The sequence below is a fragment of the Squalius cephalus genome, assembly GCF_949319135.1.
Source record: "Squalius cephalus genome assembly, chromosome: 5".
Classification (NCBI taxonomy): Eukaryota; Metazoa; Chordata; class Actinopteri; order Cypriniformes; family Leuciscidae; genus Squalius; species Squalius cephalus.
In genome coordinates this window covers 39,466,165-39,486,863 of record NC_137126.1, presented here as the reverse complement: position 1 = coordinate 39,486,863, position 20,699 = coordinate 39,466,165, and the positions used below count along the sequence as shown (strand labels likewise).

Genomic DNA, 20,699 nt, shown 5'->3' with positions numbered 1-20,699 from the left:
AGGGATTATAAACGTTTCTCCCTTGGTTCGCTTTTAATTAGGTTTTTTTTTTTTTGTTTTTTTTTTTGTTTTTTTTTACATAGATTTAACTTAATTATATTATTTAAGTTACCATTATTTACTGATATTTATTTCAATGCTTTACAGGCTTTAGTGTGTTGTTTCTTTGACGGAATTGCTCAAATAAACACTTTTTTGCTCAAATAAACACACTACATTTTAATTTTTTTTTTTTTTAATTTTTTTTCAAAACAACCACCGCACCACCGCCGGTAGTTGGTCCACCGTCACAGCCCAGTCACGATTTCTTCTTTCCACCTTTAAATAGTTGTCTTCGGTTAAATTCATGATTTGTCTAAACTCGGGCAAGGGTAATTTTTGCCGCACGACCCGAGCTGTACTCAGCAAACTGCGATGCAAAAATGTGCTAAACCTCTTTATCAACCGTATCTTTTGCAGCTCAAAATACTGAAGTGAAATAATCACACACTGCTTAGATGTCTATTAGGATTAAACAAGCAGTGACGGGTACACAAACAGTATCTATACAGTAGCCTAAAGTTGACTCGATCTGAAAGCTTAAGCCATTTATATTCTGCGGTTTACGAGAAAATCAGTCTGTTTTTAAGATTTACATATTTCAATTATATGACACATTTTTAACAAATTGAATACCTTGATGTTTAAATGGTGTTTATCATAACGTTATCTAGAATAAAGTGTAGACTGTAAGAATGTGCAGTCTTCTTTTATTAATAACAAGACCATCATCCAGTTACTTCCTTGACACCCTCAAGTATTTAAGAATTTTAGAGGACTAGTGTGTATATGTACAGTTATGATGTATTTTTATTAGTGCCCTTTTTCTTGATTTGGGCCACTGCCCCTAAAAATGTCTGCGCACTGCCCTGCTGACTGCAATATTACCTTCCGTGGAATTTAATCAGCACAACTCTGTGAGGGGTCAAATGCTGTTGGCAGGTTTGAAATGTTTGTAAATTACACTGTTTTTCTGCATCCAGGCAATTATTGTTCTCAAACGTGTCTTGTTGGGGTAGAAATACAACAAAACCTTGCAGTTAAAGCTCACAGAAACCGCTTTTGGAGGCACTTTTTGTTTCTGAATAACACCAATCAAAGTAGCTTGAAAAATGCCTTTTGATAAATGGCCTCTAACTCGTTTTATTACGTGCCTGTGTAGTGGAAGTGGGATTCGGTAGGTGATTATAGGGCACGTGCACATTGCTGGTTTCTGGTTTCAGCCGGTTGTTCCTGTAATTCACTGAGTTCTGATTCATCGTGATTTTTTTTCTGCCCTGCTCTGTCTCCATCTCAAGTCCACTCAACTGTCTCCTGCCACATCACTGAACCTCTGCTGCTTGAAATACTAGAGGTCATTGAAGAGGCAAGTATAGGAAAAACATCCCAAATGAGATCTTTTTAATATTACAACAGCAATGAGATTAAATTGATAGCTCTTTGCTGACTCCAAAATACTCCAGTAGTTTCACATGTGTATCATCCAGAGTTTTAGATGAGGTCTCAACAACATCTCAGACTGTCCCCAGATGTGCCAAGGTACCAACGTATGCAAGATTTCAATATAAACTCAAACATTTCTCATAAAATTCCTCTGTTGGTGAATCAACAATTGTCTAATTTGTGTCTTTATATTTCTTCTAAGGAATCAGACAGAATTGATAAAGGAATAGTTGACATTTTAATTCTGTCATTTCACTTCTTTGGATTTTGTCAATGAAAGGTAATATGGTCCAATGTTGTTTGGGTCCTATTGACTTTCATTTTATAGACAAGAACAGGTAAAATATTCCTTTTTTTAAATTGCATTCTGTGCAGAAGAAAGAAAGCTTAGCAACAACATGAGGATGAGTAAATGATGAAAGAATCTTCATGAACTTCAATAAATGCGCAAACTCTGAGCAAATTTTCCTCTGGGCACTTTTGAACAGAATCAGAAAAAAATACGAAATACTTGAAAAGAAAGGAAAGAATGTCTAATCATTATGCCATAATGGATGAATTCCATTACAAGTGTGTATGCTATTACTATAATGATGTAATATTGCTGCTGCTTCTAGTGTGGTACTGGCAGATAATAGGAGATGGATGGAGGGTAGCCAGATTTTGCTGGCTGCCCATGGGGGAGTAATTAGCCATCATGATTATAGTGATGTTTACACACTGCAGATGGAAATGTCAACATGTTTCCATCCTCCTATTTTTATTTGCGGATATAGCATAAAAGCGCTGAATGGAAATGGCAAAATGCGCATAAAAAAAACATATGTGCTCAAATGAGTCGGATAAACTTTTTATCCGATAAGAAAACGTGCATGAACTACGATGGAAACACATTCACCGAATAAATTCCTCGATGCGCATCAAAGTCATGTGACTTTGTGATGGGGCGGCATTACTGGACTAACCAGCGGACCAATCTCATTGCACAGCATCTGAAATGCTGTTTTGGTTGTTCTGAAATGTCTTACACGACTGTGTTCCCAAACGGCAGACATCTGCCTCCGAAAGCTAGATAACTTTGATGTGTTTCGTCTGCGTAATTTATTATATACAAAATGATTCTTCTCCTACTTGATATGTAGTGCTAGTTTATCAGGAAGTGAATTTTTTTTTTCTTTCTCTTTGGCTCACTGGATGGAAACGGTGCTTTATTCACAAATGTTTTATGCGATATTTCAATTTTGCGCATGACATGACATTTCTCATCGTCACAGATATAGGATACAATTATTAAACGTGCACATTGATTCTGTAAGACATCTCTTAATTTTATCTCTAATCTACGTGTGGCTTTAAAAGCATGCTCTTAGTCACTCAGACGCTTTTACATCATTATGTTGCAGTGTAAATTGCTGGTCAGTGTGAGTGGAGGGGATCATATATATCCAGGTTTAACTCCGTTCACACTGTGACAGTGTGATTAGAAACCATTAGCGCAGGCGGTATGATTATATTTTTAATGAGCGTTTGAGATCAGTGTCGGGGTGGCTGCCTGCTTCCTGTGCCATTTCCTATGACACAGAATGAGTTGTGCTGCTTTATTGTTGCTTGAATATTGCTTTGGAAACTTATTTGACTGGAAATAATTTTCTTCCTCGTCTCTGCATGTTCCCTTTCATTTTACTTTGGGATAAAGCTGCTTTCATTTCCTTGCTTTGTCGTTTCACTCTCACAGTAAATCGACTGAATTGAGAATCAGTCGTGATAAAAATAATTTAGGCCTACTTTGCATCCAGGCCGTCATGCATCTAGAGTGAAATGAAAGCATGCGTAAAGGAATGGTTCAGCTAAAAATGACAATTCTGTCATTCACTCACGCTCATGTCTTTCCAAACCCATATTTCTTTCAATGATGGGAAGGAACGCAAAACAAAAAAGCTGCTTTTTCAGCTTGCTCTTTTTGTTTTTATAAGTAGCTTGTACAACTTTATGAGTGAAATTGAATGTCATGTATGTTTATATTCACCTGAAGGCTATGCCTTATTTTAAAATATCATTTACACTTGTATTTGCATTGGGGTCGGTAAGATTTTATTTAATTAATATTTATATTTATATTATTAATATTAATATTTATTTGGAAAATTCAGCAAGGATGCATTAAAAGTGTCAGTAAAGACATTTACATTGTTACAAACTAATTGTATTTCAAATAAATGTTGTTCTTTTGAACTTTCTATCCATCAGAGGATCCTGTAAAGAATTGTACCACGGTTTCCAGACAAAATTAAGCTGCGCAACTGTTTTCAGCATTGATAATGATAATAAATGTTTCTTGAGCACCAAATCAGCATATTAGAATGATTTCTGAAGGATCATGTGACACTGAAAACCGGAGTAATGATGCTGAAAATGCAACTTTTCCATCGCAGGAATAAACTACATTTTAAAACAGAAAACAGTTATTTAAAGGTCCCGTATTATGCCCCTTTTCACAAGATGTAAAATAAGTCTCTGATGTCCCAAGAGTGTGTATGTGAAGTTTTAGCTCAAAATACCCAACAGATCATTTTTTACAGCATGTTTAAATTGTCATTTTTGGGGGCTCAGAAAAACGCGCTGTTTTAGTGTGTGCCCTTTAAATGCAAATAAGCTGCTGCTGGACGGCACAGGGGGCGGAGCTTCATGAGCTCGTGCTCAGTCTCTCAGGACAATTTCATCTCACGGAATGATGATAATATCAGAAACTCTCAGTAACGGTGTTCATTTCGAGTCGGACAATAATGCCTACAGAGTCAGAGTGCTGTATGGAGATGGAACAGGTATAGTTTAGTAGTTTAATCAAAGAGTATACTCTTTGGTTTAATTACGGTTATAATGTATTTGTCATTTGCTTGTATGTAGGCTATCCATTATTAATAGCCTACAAGTCTGCTGTTTCGGACCAGGTCCGAATGATGATCAAACATATACTGATGAGTTTAATAAAGTTTATTGTACATCACACAAAAGATGAAGCGTCAGTTTTACTTCAGAAAATCACCATAAGAGCTGAGTAAACACAGTAAGTTATAAGAAGTGCGCAAGTACATAAACGAATTTCGGTAGAGTTGAGGGAGCATTTTCTTTAAAAACAAAATAATTCCACCTCGTCTTCAGCGGCTGCCTCAGATTTCGGGAGTAAATAGAGAGAGCTATGTGGATTAAAGCAACAACATGGAACTTTTCCTCTGCGGTCGCCCTACAGGTTGGAAGCGGAATTGTCCATTACCGCTGTCGTAAAATGATTTACGGTTACTGTATATGAAGCATGTAGGTTTTTTTTTCATATGGGCAATGATAATATTATTAATCTTCCTCCTTTTATAATTTATACATATTTAGTAGACTAAACATTTTAACTCAAACATTTGCGATTTGCATGTCGATTACAATGCTCATATCTGAACGAGAATGATAGCGATAGCATCCTAACCATCTAAAACTAACGCATGTTAGTGTTTACTAGCTACCAGATTGATAATTCGCTCATCTACTAGCTGATTCATGAAGATAAATAAATGGAGGACCAGATAGTTTCCGTAACGTAGCCAGGCAGACAACAGATTAGAAAAACTAAAGATAGTATGCAAGCAATTTACAGTTACTTACTAGTTCAACAGCATGACGGCCAAGTCAGCATCGGTCTGGTAACTCTCCTCCTCCATAAGCTAACGCCAGCGAGCAAACGCTCGACCAATATTGATCCTCGTCCTGCCTTTCAGTTTATCACTCTCCCTTTTCCTCTTCCGACTCTACTCCGACAAAACCTTGGACTTCTTACGTTTCGCTGCTGCTTCAGCCATGACGAAAACAGACGCACGAAAACAAACGCGCTGGTTGGCCACATTTGAGGAAGTGGTGGGCGAAGTGACGTATGCCGTAAAGCAGTCGAATTTTGTAGTTCTTTTTGAGCGCTGGTTACTACCCGCACCGCGAAGTTACATAGTGCCAGTAAAAGCGATACAGACCCCGTCAGGCTCTGGCAGACGTCTCATTCAACCTATTGTAAGTCGATGTACTATCACAAGGGTCTTGGAAATATATTATGAAGGTTGAAAAGCTACATGTTGTTACTTTAATACATCCAGCCACACAACACTTACAACGCTTGGGAGACATTCTCGTCAGTGCAGCGATGGCGGATGTGTACAACTCGCTGTGAACTCGATCAGGGCGGGTCTATGTTGAAACGGCAGTGTCTGTCAACACTCGTGGGCGGGGCCTGTGCTTAGTGACGTCACTAAAACAGCATTCTGAAAACAGGTCGTTGGGAGACAGTGCTGATGATTTATGGGGATTAATAAAAAAGGAGTGAGTGGATTTTTATCACTATTGGCTGGTTGTGTACACACACTGCCAACACACATTTATGTCCAAACAGCATGCAAAAGTGAATTTTGCATAATACGGGACCTTTAAAATTGTGGTAATATTTTACAGTATTACTGTTTTTACTGTATTTTTTATATCAAGTAGATACAGCTTTGGTCAGCATAAGAATTTTTTTTTACCAACCCCAACATTTGAATGATTAGTTTTTGATGCAGTCAGTCACAAGACATACGAGATTTGAGGGGACGATTTTCAGTGATTTACTTTACATTTTAGTTTGTTACATACACAAACCTGTTGTATTGTGGCTTTAATGGAGCTTTTTGTCCTTTTTGGTAAATTTAAGGAATCTAAACAACTTCTTTTACTAGAAACAGTTAAATAGTTCTGAATGGCATGATGGGAAGTAAACTGAATATTCAGCTATTGTGATTCAACTAAAGATCCTGCCTTTAGACAGTGTGTCTGTAGCATCATGTGAGACCTTTGAACCTGTTTGATGGTCCGTGCGTCCACTGCTCATTCATTTCATCTGCTCATTTTTATCTGTCCTTCTCTCTTCAGCATGAATCCATTTAGGGTGGTCAAAGAGAAGCGATGAATACAGCATCAGATGAAAGCAGCTACTGTGTTTGTATCGATGTGCATCCTTCTGAATTGTTAAGAGATCTTTAGACCTGTTTTTATCACGTTTATCTCTCATGCATTTCAGTCTGCCACACCAGATACTAGGAGACGAATAATGGTTAAGAGAACGAGATAAACAAGTGGCACTCTGATGCAAGCAGAGAAGGAGATTGTAGAGATTATAAACAGGGGAATGTCATAAAGTGCTGGAGTCAGATGAGTAAGACCAAATATCGAGACAGTCACAGAGAACAACTATAAAAGAGAACAGAAAGTGACACATTGGAGACAGAAAAGGACTGGATGAGGAAAGAGGCAGAGAGATAAAACAGCTGATGTTGTTTCTGAGCCATGCCCAGTTCTCACTGAGCACAAGTGCTCCATCAGTGAGGGTTTCCATGGCTACGCAGGCTTTCCCCCAACCCGATCCGAGCAGATCCACAAGATTAGTCCTGAGAGAGCCTCCGTATCAGCTCTGCAGGCACTGCCACGTAGTGCAGTGTGTCTCATCTGTGCATCTCTGTCCACATATTTGTATTCCATCTCATTGTCCCTCTCTGTCTGGGTGTTTTAGATTGATTACATATTCACATTTTCAATTACATTATTTACATGTTTTCACAAACTATAAAAAAAACCTTCTGTTTTTCCTGTTTTGATTTGGTCAGAATCATTCTGTGGTATAGCTCTTCATACATGAAATAAATAATTGATATTTTATGTCTTTTTATTTATTTATTTGGAAGTAGACGTATAAGAGCTATAATGTACAGTCAGCCAGTCTTTATCGCAAAATAAACCCGTTTGGGGTTCTACCGAATCCCTCCATTTTGCATCTGGGTCTCAGGGATTGTTTTGCAATAATTACCAGCTGACTGTACATTATCATTTACTAATACATTATGTTCACTACCATTCAGAAGTTTGGGGTTGGTTAGATTTTTTTTTTTTTGTAATTCTTAGAAAGTAGTCTCCTATGCTCACCAAAGCTGCACTTATTTAATAAAAATGCAGTCATATTTTGAAATATTATTAGAAATTAAAATATTTTTTTCTAATTTTATATATTTTTAAATGTAATTTATTCCTGCGATGGCAAAGCTGAATTTTTAGCATCATTGCTCCAGTCTTTAGTGTCACATGATCCTTCAGAAATCATTCTAATATGCTGATTTGGTGCTCAAGAAGCATTTCTTATTATTATCAATGTTGAAAAAAATACTGCCTAATATCTTTGTTGAAACCGTGCTACAATTTTTTTTTTTCATTGTTCTTTTTTTTTTTTTTTTTTTTAAGAATTCTTTGAATAGAACGTTCATAAGAACAGAATTTGTTTGAAATAGTAATCTTTTGTAACATTTTTAAAAGTATTCACTGTCACTTTTGATCAATTTAATGCATCCTTGCTGAATAAAAGTATTAGTTTCTTTCAAAAAAATAATTTGAAAGAGTACACAAAAGTATTATTCCCCTATTTTCTTGTTGCTCAGATACGCAAAAAGCCTTTCATGGATTGGGGATCCATTAATGTGCTATTGTCCATTTTCTCTCTCTCTCTCTGTGTGTGTGTGTGTGTGTGTGTGTGTGTAGCTGCTGTTGAAGCTTGTGTGCTTCATGGGTTGAAGCGGAGAGCTGCCGGTTTCCTACGAAGCAACAAAATAGCTGCGCTCTTCACCAAAGTGGGCAAAAGCTTCCCTCCAGCTGAAGAGCTGTGCAGAAAAGCCCAGGAGCTGGAGATGGTCTTTGAGAGCAAGTGAGACCAGATTTTGTGATCTCCTCCAATACACACAACTCAAAATATATACAATACATAAATTGTATACGGAACCTAAAACCCACAATGTATTTGCTTTCTTAAGCATGTTTTTAGATTTCTGCATCGCATAGATATCAACAACATATGTCCACTACAGGCAAAGTACCAGTAAATATCATTCCGGGAAAGCGTATATGATATGCTATAGTTACCACCTGCTCCTTTCAAAGCACAAGTATCTATGTAGAGTTTGAGTTTGACTTTTGCTGAATTTGACTTTTTTTTTTTTTTTTTTCAGACGAAGTCAGTCTCTCTCATACAGCGAGAGCACCCGTAAGATGCCCAAGGTCCCAAACTTCTCGCCTCAGGCTGTCAGACACGTGTGGATCCACACCGCACTCATTGAGAAAGTGCTGGACAAGATCGTGCTGTACCTGGTGGAAAACAGCAGGTGAGAGAGGTGGGATAGTGATATTAAGAGAAACCAAGCTTGACCAGTTTTCTTTCAGGTACAACCAAATTTGCCACATTGCATTATGTTAAATTAAAGTTGCTTTTAATGTTGTTTCAGTAAGTTTTATGAGAAAGAGGCTATCCTAATGGACCCGGTGGATGGCCCTATCCTCGCCTCTTTGTTAGGTAGACCTGCTTTTTAAATCTTTCTTATTCATAAAGTGCCCATATTATGCTATTTTAAAGGTTCCTTTTTTTGGAGGTCTACTACAATAGGTTTACATGCTTCCAAGATAAAAAAAACACTTTCATTTTCCTCATTATATACATTGCAGCATCACCTCTTTTCTCAGTGTCAGAAACGGTTCGATAAAGTATTCGGTCTCTCTAAACCCCTCCTTTCCAAGAGTACTCTGCTCTGATTGGTCAGATGGCCCAGTCTATTGTGATTGGTCCACCATTTACCGCATGTGTTAGAAATGAATCTTCCATTATCATATCTGAATTTCAGCTCCAGAGGCTTTCTCAACACTTACAGTGATACAAACAGTAACAATGGCATTGGGTTTAACGTATCAATTTGAGCCCAACTCTTCATCCTTTTAAAGTGCATGCAAATTGGATTTGCTTTCCTGTGCAGAAAACAGTGTCTTCTCAACATATAAACAACACAAACCAAACTCTTCCAGGCCTCAGCCACAACTACAGTGTTTGAGGGCGGGTCAAAGTAGACGTTCGCAGACAGCCAAAAAAGACCACATGCTGGCATTATGCAAATTTGTTACAAACCTACAGAAAGTAAGACTGGAATTACTGAGGACTCGTTTCAGCAGTTCAGAATCTGTTCTTTCTTTTGGGAGACATAACTCAATTTATCATGCACATTGACCTTTGAAACTGCAGAACTTTAACATTCACAAACAGCTATATTACACAATAAATGTAATATCAGAAAAAGCATAATAGGGGCATTTTAAGGCCACAGGTCATCTGGTGACATAATGGCATTTACTCTGTTTTAAATCCTAGTGAGGTCGGTAATCGGATCCATTTTTTTCACAAGCTCAATGGAAAACATAAATCCAAGAAGCTGGTGGATGAGAGAAATATTTCATACTGAAACGTATAGTATAAATAATTTGATAAAGTTATCTAATTTTAATGTATTATCCACTAGTTCATTTTATTATTTTACACAATATTTGTTTGAGCTTCATAATTGTGCTTATGAGTATCAGGCCATTAGCTTAGCAACAGTATAACAAGTCAGTTTTGAGGTTCCCATGCAGAGTGCTAATTGAGTAGCACATGGAGTTGCTGCCTACAGTACTGTATGTGGAACTTTTCAAATCAGCTTCGTATTTAGGGAAGCACTTCACTAGGTTTTGGAACAGAGATATTTTGTCTTTTTTTTCCCCTTTATGTTGTTGGCATTGTGCAGATAATCTGTTTTCAACTTTATTTCTTCTTTAGTGGGCCCTTGTGCATTAGAGTACACAAAAATGAAGACAGCAGATCATTTCTGGACGGATCCTTCAGCTGATGAGTTGGTGCAAAGGCATCGTATTCACAGTGGACACTGTCGACAAGACTCGCCTACAAAGAGACCTGCCCTCTGCGTGAGTAACCTGTGACTATTTTTTTTGTGTGTTTAAATACTTTAACGAGACGACTGAGTAAATGTGCAGCTCTGTTTGATGCTGTTATTGGTGCAGAAATTACACACATCACCTTTAAAATTATTATGTGCAGGATGAGAAATTGATCTTAGCATTCTGGGTCATGGTGCTGTACACTAAGAATTCATAAATTCTGCAATATTTAAAATGGTATGTTCTTAAAAAGGGTCAAGAATTAAAGCTAATCTTATAACTTATACAAATATTGATATTTTCTGTCTGTTTGCACAGGGTTAGTTCACCCAAAAAGGACATTTCTGTCATTAATAACTCACCCTCATGTCGTTCCAAACCCATAAGACCTTTGTTTATCTTCGTAACACAAATTAAGATATTTTTTAAGAAATCCTAGAGCTTTCTGACCCCCCTTTTTTTTGCACACAAAAAGTATTCCTGTTGCTTCATAACATTAAGGTTGAACCACTGTAGTCACATTGACTATTTTAACACTGTCTTTACTACCTTTCTGGGCCTTGAAAGTGACAGTTACGTTGCTGTCTATGGGGGGGATGTCAGAAAGCTCTCGGATTTCATTAAAAATATCTTAATTTGTGTTAGAAGATGAACGGAGGTCTTACGGGTTTGGAACGCCATTTTTGGGTAAACCAACCCTTTAAAGCTCTTGTGCATTTGAACAAGGTGGACATGCCGTTCAGGCCATTTAAAATTCACCTGACGTTTCTAACCGTGCCCCCAGAAAATGTCAGGAGTCAAGAGCAGTTTATAGTCAGTCACTTGCATGTCACATTAAAGTCATAATACATAGTGACAACTAATAAGGCTTGTTTTTCAGTATTATGCTACAGTACTTTCAACACTGTGTATGTTGGTTAGCAGTTTTGAATGCACAACAGCTGAGCTTTAGGATGCTGGACTCGTAAGATCCATTTAATAGAAATGATCTTTTGTTTAATTGTTTAGAATTGTTTGTCAATGTTGGTAGGGGTATTTTCTTTGTCTAAGCTAATTTTTTTTATGATAAAGCAAAATCAAAATAAACAAAATCTCAACATTTCAGAGCAAGCCAGTTTAGTTTGTGGATGTGCTCGTGTTTTGTGATGTTTTAGCCTTTGAAATCAGTGCGGTTCCTCCATCAAAGACCTGTGAAGCGGGTTGTGGTCCATAAAAATCATGCTGTGGTCAGTGTATTTGAGTGTGACTGCTGTTTCTGAGGAGAATATAAACCTCTACTCAAAAGAAATGCTTCACATCATTACCCAGCTCCATTACCAACCCAGCCGTCAGATTCCTGACTGATCACCCTCTCTGGCCATAGCCAACACCCACACAACAGCAGGACACACAGTGCTTGTTTTTCGTCTCCAATAGATCTGAGTACATTACACTTTAGGCTTGTTTTCTGATGTATAACAAATATCTGCTAGAGAGATGTAAAAGCCCGTTTTTTGCTGCGGAGTGGCTTTTTGATATATGAAAGAGGAGACTTAAGTATTCATCTAATGATTTGCCTGCGGGCAAACATTTTTCCACCTTGAACGGATAGATGTAGAGGCATAATATTAGGAAAACAAGATTAATAGTTACCATAACACTTTGTTTGCTAGGTTGCTGATGTCATATTTTGCGTGTGTGTTCAGATTCAGAAAAGGCACTCCAGTAGTAGTATGGATGAAAGGCCATCACCTTCCCCCTCTGCCAGAGACTACGTAGAGTCTCTTCATCAGAATTCCAGAGCGACCCTCCTGTTCGGCAAGAACAACGTACTGGTGCAGCCGGTAAATAATACATGACACGGCTATGGATTATCACAGATCTTTAGGGGGTTCTTTCTGTATATTGCATATTTTATCTAAATATTAAAGTACTTTTTTTTTATTGTGATTTAAATAGATAATAAATAAAAAGTGCAAAACAAACCTAGTCACCGAAACCAGTATGAACAGAATTTATTATTGATTAAAGGTTTGCTTTGTAACATGGGCTTCTGTTGTGGTAATTTCAGAGGGATGATATGGAAGCAATCCCAGGATACCTCTCTCTGCACCAGACGGCTTACTGCATGACTCTGAAATGGACGCCAAATCAGCTAATGAACGGCTCCATGGGGGATCTCGACTATGAGAAGAGGTGGGACTCTGTTCAGTTTATAAGATAAACAGAATAAACACTTTTTAAAAGGGAAAGAAGGTTGGTTCATATTTTATTAAAAAGATGTCTAAACCAATGACAATTTGGTTGAATTTTGAATTATATATGTAGTATTTTGAATTATCTCTTTGAATGGGAGTTGTCACTTGATATGATAAGATGTAATATAACAGGATTGTTCATTTCCCCATTTTGAATCGCTGTTTTGAATCTTCCTCAATTTCAAATGAGAATCATTTATAAATCTGGTGGCAACAAAAGAGAAGCTTTAAGGTCTTGTGAATGTTTCAAAATGTTTATTTAAACTGCAGCATTTCTATTCTTTATTGGTTTATATTATTCAGTTATGTTGGTCATAAGCCACTTAATCTAACCTGTTTTCCTGCAGTGTTTACTGGGACTACGCCATGACAATCCGCCTGGAGGAGATTGTGTACTTGCACTGTCATCAGCAGGGTAGGTGACATTGTGCCAGTTTGAGAAACAGTCAACTGGAACCCACAACTGGAATGACACACATCCTGATATTTCTTATTTGCCCATAATTTTGACAGATCAGTATAAATAAGTCACACACATATAATATGACCTTAATGTAAGTAGTAAATTCTACAGAGTTGCTAAAGGTTAAAAGCATATCTAACATTAACATTAATCAGTATCTAGTCTCTTTTGATGAAGTAAATCCACTTGGGTATACTCAAATTTTCAGCCAATATCCTCAGTTGTACTTGCCCTTTTCATATTCATCCATGCACAAGATCAGTGAACCGAATAGAGAGAGTAGAATCAATCAGAACATAATTGCTTCTAGAGAGAGATGAGAATTTAAAGTGAGGCTGTACGATTATAAAGCAATGTAATTCTGCTAATAATGGCAATGAATAATTCCTTATTGTACAGGCTGTGTCATGGTTTCAATATTAAGAATATCAAAACAGTTTAGATCTTAGCTAACTCCTCTGCACTACTCAAAACATTTCCTCTTTTAACTGTACATATGTACAAAACATTAAGTATTTAACCTAGCAATATGTGATGGCAAGAAATTAATTTAATAGTCAATGAACATATATGGATCACATTATTTAACAATAATAATTCCATTGTGTATATATTTTTGTCTGCAGTGGACTGCGGTGGAACAGTGGTTCTGGTTAGTCAGGATGGGATTCAAAGGCCTCCGATTCGTTTTCCCCGTGGTGGTCACCTCCTTCAGTTCCTTTCCTGTCTGGAAAATGGTCTCCTGCCTCACGGCCAGTTAGACCCACCACTTTGGTCCCAGAGAGGAAAGGTAAGAAATTGATCTGTACAATATGTAATGTTAGTATAGACCAGGGGTGTCCAATCTTACTCATGGAGGGCTACACTCCTACAGACTTTAACTCCAACACACCTTCCTGGAAGTTTCTAGTGATCCTAACTATAAACCTTGATTAGCTGATTCAGGTGTTTAACTTGGGCTAGAGCTAAACTCTCATGGATATTGGCCCTCCAAGAACAGGATTGGAAACCCCTGATATAGTCCTTCCTCAAATATATACAAAGACCAGACAGTAATACACAAAACGTTTCCCATGTTTTAGTCTAAGAGAACTCTGTTTGATATTACCCTTAGATCAGTGTTTTTACGTTCTTTATACATTATGAAAAGCTTTCACAAAAATATAAAGCAGCACAACTGCTTTATCTCTGGCTGTGCTGTAATTTGTATGTCTTGATTTCGAGGCTGTGCTTTGCTTGTCTGTCGCGGTCATTGTATCCTAAACTGATGCTTCAATTTTCTTTTTCAGGGTAAAGTATTTCCTAAGCTAAAAAATAGATGTTCACAGGGATCCTCAGGTTCTGTCTCAGACAAAGAAGAGGAAGAAGCAACAGATTATGTCTTCCGCATTATTTTCCCGAACAGACAATCAGAATTTGGTAAGAGACTGAATAATAGTGTAAGACAAGCTCTTGAGCCAATAAATGTTTCCCCATCATGGTACAGCTATTATAGATGTCAGCTTTTAGAAAGGGATAATAGAAAAAAGTCCCTCTCGTATCCATCAAGGTATTTTATGTCACTTCTGGGTTTTTTTTTTTTTTGTCTGTTTATGTGTACCATCCATCATAAGCATTCTTTTGGTTTTACTGAGCTGTTTTGACTCATTACAGTGACTGTTACCCACACCTCCCATCTCTCCCTGGGTACTGTCTTCCTGGCCCGATCTCTGTCCCTGAACTCGAGGGGGCTATGGCCTCCTAAACGCCAGACCCTGGTGATGCCAGTGCGCCACTGCAGCTGCCCGGGAGAGCCCCCTTCCTCCCCTGAGCCCGGCTGTAATTCTCCCTGTCACGTCTCATTTATGTGTTCATGTATCTGTCTGATGCGCCAACTTTCTGGTTTATTGCTTTTATGGCCTCTGCATCTGCAAGCAATCACGTAGTCGCCAGTGTGAGTCTTCGGTTTTGTTCAGGAGTCATTCTCCTGTGAAATTTCTTGACCCTTGGTTAATTGTGGGCTAATGGTTGTGTTTTCAGGGAGCCTTGAAATGTATGTATACTATATAATGATCATAAGTGTTTGTAATCGTAATAGTGGCTTTTAAATCTGACCCGCAATATGATCCTGTTAATTTAGATTCACAGCAGCCATTATTACTTTGTTAAATCCATGCAGACTGGTATTATTTCTTCTTCTTTTTTTAAGGTTGGGTGTAATTGTGGGTTCTTGTTGCTCTGCTTGCATAAGCTCCTTTTTGTAACCAGATGTTCAATGCATAATCAGATTTCTCTGTGTGTGTTTGTGTGGTAGTGGCTCCAGAATTGATTGATCAGGGAGCAAACATGTGGCACCCAACACCAAGGAAATCATCTTGCTCTTCCTGCTCACAGAGTAGTTTCTCTGATGGAGCACCTCCCAATGGATGCAACCATGAAAGGTACAATGACAGAATATAATATTGTCCAAGTTATAGAGGTAAATAGAAAAATAGAAGTGATTTATTTAATCAGAATTTTAAAAGTAAACCTACATTTAAACAAGATTAGTGGTCAAAGGCACTCAAAGTAGAATACATTTTTTACTTTAAATTCATTTAATTTTAATCTAATTAATTAATTAATTAATACACTAAATTTGAGTACAAATGTAATAATAATTATTATTATTATTATTATGTTGGCTTGAGAAACTTATTCTTCTTCTGAGACAAACATTTCTGACTTTAACTCCTAGAGATTTAAAGCTACATTCATCACCAAATGTACTTTGAGTACCTTGGATTGCTATTTCAGCATTCAATTGAACATCCCTTACCCAAAAGCACCAATAGGTTGTTGTTTTTTACCCAAGTTACCACTCTTTGCATACCTTGTTTATTTGCAAAACCTATACATATTCTGTACTAAAGTATAAATGTATAACTTTAAAATAAATCAAATAATAAATGTTAATAATAACAAATGTAAATGAGAAATGTTAAAAATATATTTAAGGAAATACAATAATCTCATTGGCAGGGCCCCTCTGAAGTTGCTATGTGACAATATGAAGAACCAAATCATCTCCCGGGCTTTCTACGGATGTTCGTATTCATTACTCATCCATTTTATAGTCTCACAACACCATCTTTTTTCATCAAACATGACCTTTACATACTCAAATGTCTCTCTTATTTATTCAACCACACACATATTTTGCTCCCTCAGGGTTGGCGTACTGCCGTCACCTGTCCACAGTACGCACTCACCTGTCTGGCCTTGTTAATCATACTATTGTGGAACCAGATGTGCCTGGTGATGCGTATGTTGGCCTCACGACAGAAGTGTGGCAGAAATTTCTTCAAGACTGTAGTGTAAGTGCACATACACAACCCTGCCTGGAGTCCAAAGCAGCCACATTCAAATGAGCGTCTTTGCCAGACACTCATTAATATTCATTTGTTCCTAATCGCAGTTCTCTCATTCTTATCACACAAACAATATGTTTGGATGACTAATGCTGAGAGACCGAGTGCCAGAGTGGTGGCACTAAAGGGTGAAAATCAATGATAAATCCATACAGAAGTACCCTTGTGGCTGTGATCGTTAGTGTGCTTATACTAGCAGACTATTTTATGCTCTAAACAGGCAAACCAATGTATATTGGATGTTGATTTGACTCGTTAACATAGTAAAATAATGGAAAAAAATTTAATAGCACATTCAAATACCTTTCTTTTTCTTTGAAGTCAGTTTATCTGCTTTCACTGTGTGCCTGCTCTTTTGCAGGCCTATGAAGAAAATGAGTTATTGCGGCTAGTTTATTTTGGTGGAGTTGAGCCCTCTTTGCGCAAGGAGGTCTGGCCCTTCCTGCTGGGTCATTACCAATTTGGGATGTCTGAAGCTGAGAGAAAAGAGGTTGGTGTTTTTGTTTTTTGGTTAAAACTGTCCTCCCAAACAGTTTTAAGGTGCTGTCACAATTATCATTGCTCTGTGAGATTTACTCTGCTGTAAGGAATTATAGTCTGCTCCGATCCAACTTCCATTCTAATATATACATTTAAATATGCTCCGTCCCTAAAAAGAGATTATTTATCATAGAGACAATTCCTTCCGATCTCAGTATTATGTAAATGGTATCACCAGAGTGATATTATCACTTACTCTGCGGAAAATCCAATAATTTCAATAGGAATTGGCACGATTTGGAATTTCACGGAAGGGCGAAACACTTTCCCATGCAGATTTTGCATTCAAGTTTTGAGTTAAGTTTTTCATGCATTGGCCAACAACAACACAAATTACTTTTTTAGGAGAATTACTTTGGTGCTTTGTGCATCACTATGCTATTGGCCTTGGACCTTTTTTGGCAGCAAACTTTTGCTAAAATTATGCTAATGTGAATGCAAATTTAGTCTTTGTTCTCTGTAAGATTTTCAGTGAATGTCCTTGAATATGGGAAACATGTCATCCCCCAGTTGCTTTTCCTCTGACAAAAGATTTTTTTTTTTTAGTCAGCTTCTTTCCAAACCTAGGTTAATTGGATTTCAGATGGTTTGTGAATTAAAGCACTTGTTCCATTGTTATCGAGGGACTTTCGTTTTAAGATCATCTCATATTTGCCATCTTTGAAACTCTGAACTCTGCAGGTAGATGAGCAGATGCGAGCGTGCTACGAACAGAACATGAGCGAATGGCTGGGGTGTGAGGCCATTGTTAGGCAGAGAGAGAAAGAACAGCATGCAGTGGCATTAGCCAAGTGTTCGTCTGGGACGAGTATGGACAGCACCACGCAGAGAATTATGCACCGTGACTCTACCATCAGCAATGAGGTGAGTGCCGATCCATAAAACACAAGACTTTCTTAGACCTAAATGCTTCTTTGGCAGGCATTGAAGACTTTTTTTGTCCACACTGAAAGGTTTGCTTTTGATTTGATGCAATATTTACTTAAGGATGTGTTGTGTTTGTCTTTCAGTCGTCGCAGAGCTGTAGTTCAGGCAGGCAAAGAGATTCCAGGCTGCAGAGTGACTCCAGCAGCAGCACTCAGGTAAACCTCAGACTAATGTTGCTGCCAGTCCTTGAAAAGTTGAATAAATTGACATTTTCCTAAAAAATGTGAGTACAAATGGTGCCCGACTTGACTGATCTTCCTCACCCTCACACTCTTTCCTGGAAGTTCTTCACTTCCCAAAACCCCTTCCTCTGGAGTTGTCTACTTCCCTTTGGTTTGTTTTTCCAGGTGTTTGAATCCATTGAAGAGGTCGACCAGATTGAGTCTGAGCTCAAGAGTGACGACGTCAAACATCTTTCCAAAATCTCAAATGGAACACCACAAATTGGCACCAGTTCTCCAGACTCTGGTCACCCCTCTTCCAGAAATTTCTCTGTTACTTCTGGTCAGTCGGACTCCTTGAGTACGGAGGACAGTGGGATACATGAGCCAAACCTCAAAGCCCAACCACAGCTAGTAGTATCAAAGGAAAGAGTTGCGAATTCATCTGGAGAGGAAGGAAAGCTGACGGAGGAAGGTGAGACCAAAGAGGTGGAGAAACAGTGTGAAGATAACAAAATTGAGGTTAACAGAGAGTCTTTGGGTGCAGTGGTGACATTATCAGAAGGAAGCAAGAAGGCCACGGAGAGCTCTGGTGAAAGGGCAGAGGTTAAGACAGAGGGGTTAAAAACAGCTCAAGATGCCTTTGAGACTCCTGAAGCAGCTCACTGCCACATGACCAAAATGGAAGTGGGTGAATCTCCAGAGAAAACTTTGACATCGGAAAATGAAGCACTGACACTGCGAACTGAGCCAGATATTCCCAAAGCAACAGAGGTCATGGAATCGACTCCTCCAGAGCCAAAGATGAACGAGAATCAGGTAAGAGTGGACATTGAAAGGTCCCAAGTGGGAATTAAAGATATTAGAGTAATTCAAAAGGAACCTTTGGTAACAAAAGATCACAAGGAATCAGATGCACTTGAGCAGACGATTGTCGCTGACATGGTGGTGTCTGTTTCAAAGGATGATGGTACAGAGAAAGAAACAGTGAAAACCAATGAAACAAGCAAAGATAAAGACTCTGAGACATGGATGGATGACGCCAACAATGTAAGTGCCACACAAAGAGTGTTAAGATCAGATAATGAGAATGAAAAGAAGACTATGAAGACCAATGATTTACCCAATGAAGCTGAAACAACAGGAAAGAGGAAATCAGCTTCAGATCTCCCAATAACCATTTGCGCAGAGCAAACAGAAGGGAAAGTTGTCACAGAGAAGACCATGCATAAGAGGAATGCTCCAGTAGTTGAAGAGATGGTGGTGCCGTTGGTGCATGAAGCTTTTAGCACAAGAAAGATGAGCGAGGCCCAAGATGAAACAGAGTCAGACGAGTCTCCCTCTGCCATTGAAATGGAAGAAATTCCTATAGCTAAAGTGTCATTGGTTTGGGAAAGGAAGAGTTCACCCAAAAGCAAGATAAGTGAGCAGGCATCTGTACCTGTATTAGAGCTCAGGCTTGAGGAAGCTCATGGAAAGCCCAGCTCTGAAGGAAAGGACTCTGAAGAGCCTGAGATGGAGAGTCTCTGCCCACAGCTAGATTCACTGGCTGTGAACACTGAGAAGAATGAAGCTGCCTCTCCAGTGTCTTCTATAGGGACCACTTATTCTGTAAGCATGTTTTAGAGAGTTTTTATATTTTATAAGGGGAATTGAGACACTCATGATCTAAATTGGTTCACCTTTGTAATTGCAGCAAGAGCTTTTGGACATGTACACTTTAAATCTGCATCGCATAGATAAAGACGTTCAGCGCTGTGACCGAAATTACTGGTTCTTCACACCTGCTAACTTGGAGAAACTGCGCAACATCATGTGCAGGTAACAAAACCATTGCTTCATTGGCCTTCAACTGCTTGTGCTCTGGACATGAATGATACCTCAAATCATGTGTCTGCTATTACTTTTCTAAGAAGTGATGCACAATATATCAGTACAGTAATAGTTGTTGGCCAATATTAGAGTTTTTTTTTTTTTTTTTTTTTTTTCAGTTGATCAATATCATTCAATATAGAATATGCTACTGTTAAAAAGTTTGGGGTCAGTAAGAGTTTTTAATGCTTTTGAAAGAAGTCTATTCTTAGGAATTGATTAAAAATATTGTAATATTGTGAAATATTACAATTTAAAATGACTGTTTTAAACATATTTTAAGATATCATTTATTCTTGTGATTCTTGCCAGACTGCATCTGTGTGCAGTGTGAATGCTCTAACCTGTTAACATGGCACTGAAAAAAATATGTACCGCATACAGACTGCATATGTACTACAAACGGATCATGTGTTAAACGGGCGTTATTATATGCTGATTTGCTAATAATTTTTTTCATGATTCTTTTATGAATGGAAAGTTCAAAAGAACAAAATGTACAAAATTGATCAATTTAATGCATAAAAAGTATAGTTTTTTGTTTTTGTTTTTCAAAAACAAAAAAATCTTACTGACCTCAGTCTTGAGGGTTAGTGTATATATTGGCCGATGGTGGATATTTAATTGTACATGCTAATTTCCACTATTTTAAAAAAATCAGATTACCTCTGCAGTCACCTAATGCTCAATTTAGGTTAATCTTTAATAACATTAATCATTTAATAAATAATTAAATGTAATTCTTAGCATTTCTCAAAATGAATATCCATTTTCATACTGAATATCATAATATTCCCTTGTAGTTCACATATTTTTAATGTAGATA

At 37.8% G+C, this 20,699-nt stretch overlaps 1 protein-coding gene across 2 annotated transcripts in view; it reads left to right on the top strand.

Moving 5' to 3' along the window:
* sgsm1a (small G protein signaling modulator 1a) overlaps window positions 1-20,699 on the top strand; it is a 43,388-nt gene that overhangs the window by 18,331 nt on the left and 4,358 nt on the right. Inside the window, exons 4-21 of one of the 2 annotated variants that reach the window (XM_079873103.1) lie at window positions 8,074-8,236; window positions 8,538-8,690; window positions 8,811-8,878; window positions 10,166-10,311; window positions 11,970-12,107; window positions 12,335-12,459; window positions 12,869-12,936; window positions 13,611-13,774; window positions 14,274-14,403; window positions 15,278-15,404; window positions 15,985-16,049; window positions 16,174-16,319; window positions 16,735-16,863; window positions 17,595-17,777; window positions 17,924-17,995; window positions 18,188-18,820; window positions 18,965-19,612; window positions 19,698-19,822. In XM_079873103.1, coding sequence (XP_079729229.1) covers window positions 8,074-8,236; window positions 8,538-8,690; window positions 8,811-8,878; window positions 10,166-10,311; window positions 11,970-12,107; window positions 12,335-12,459; window positions 12,869-12,936; window positions 13,611-13,774; window positions 14,274-14,403; window positions 15,278-15,404; window positions 15,985-16,049; window positions 16,174-16,319; window positions 16,735-16,863; window positions 17,595-17,777; window positions 17,924-17,995; window positions 18,188-18,820; window positions 18,965-19,612; window positions 19,698-19,822 — 3,283 coding nt within the window. Of the gene's footprint in view, window positions 1-8,073; window positions 8,237-8,537; window positions 8,691-8,810; window positions 8,879-10,165; window positions 10,312-11,969; window positions 12,108-12,334; window positions 12,460-12,868; window positions 12,937-13,610; window positions 13,775-14,273; window positions 14,404-15,277; window positions 15,405-15,984; window positions 16,050-16,173; window positions 16,320-16,734; window positions 16,868-17,594; window positions 17,778-17,923; window positions 17,996-18,187; window positions 18,821-18,964; window positions 19,613-19,697; window positions 19,823-20,699 lie in introns of both variants that reach the window. The other variant, XM_079873102.1, reaches the window with a different exon arrangement.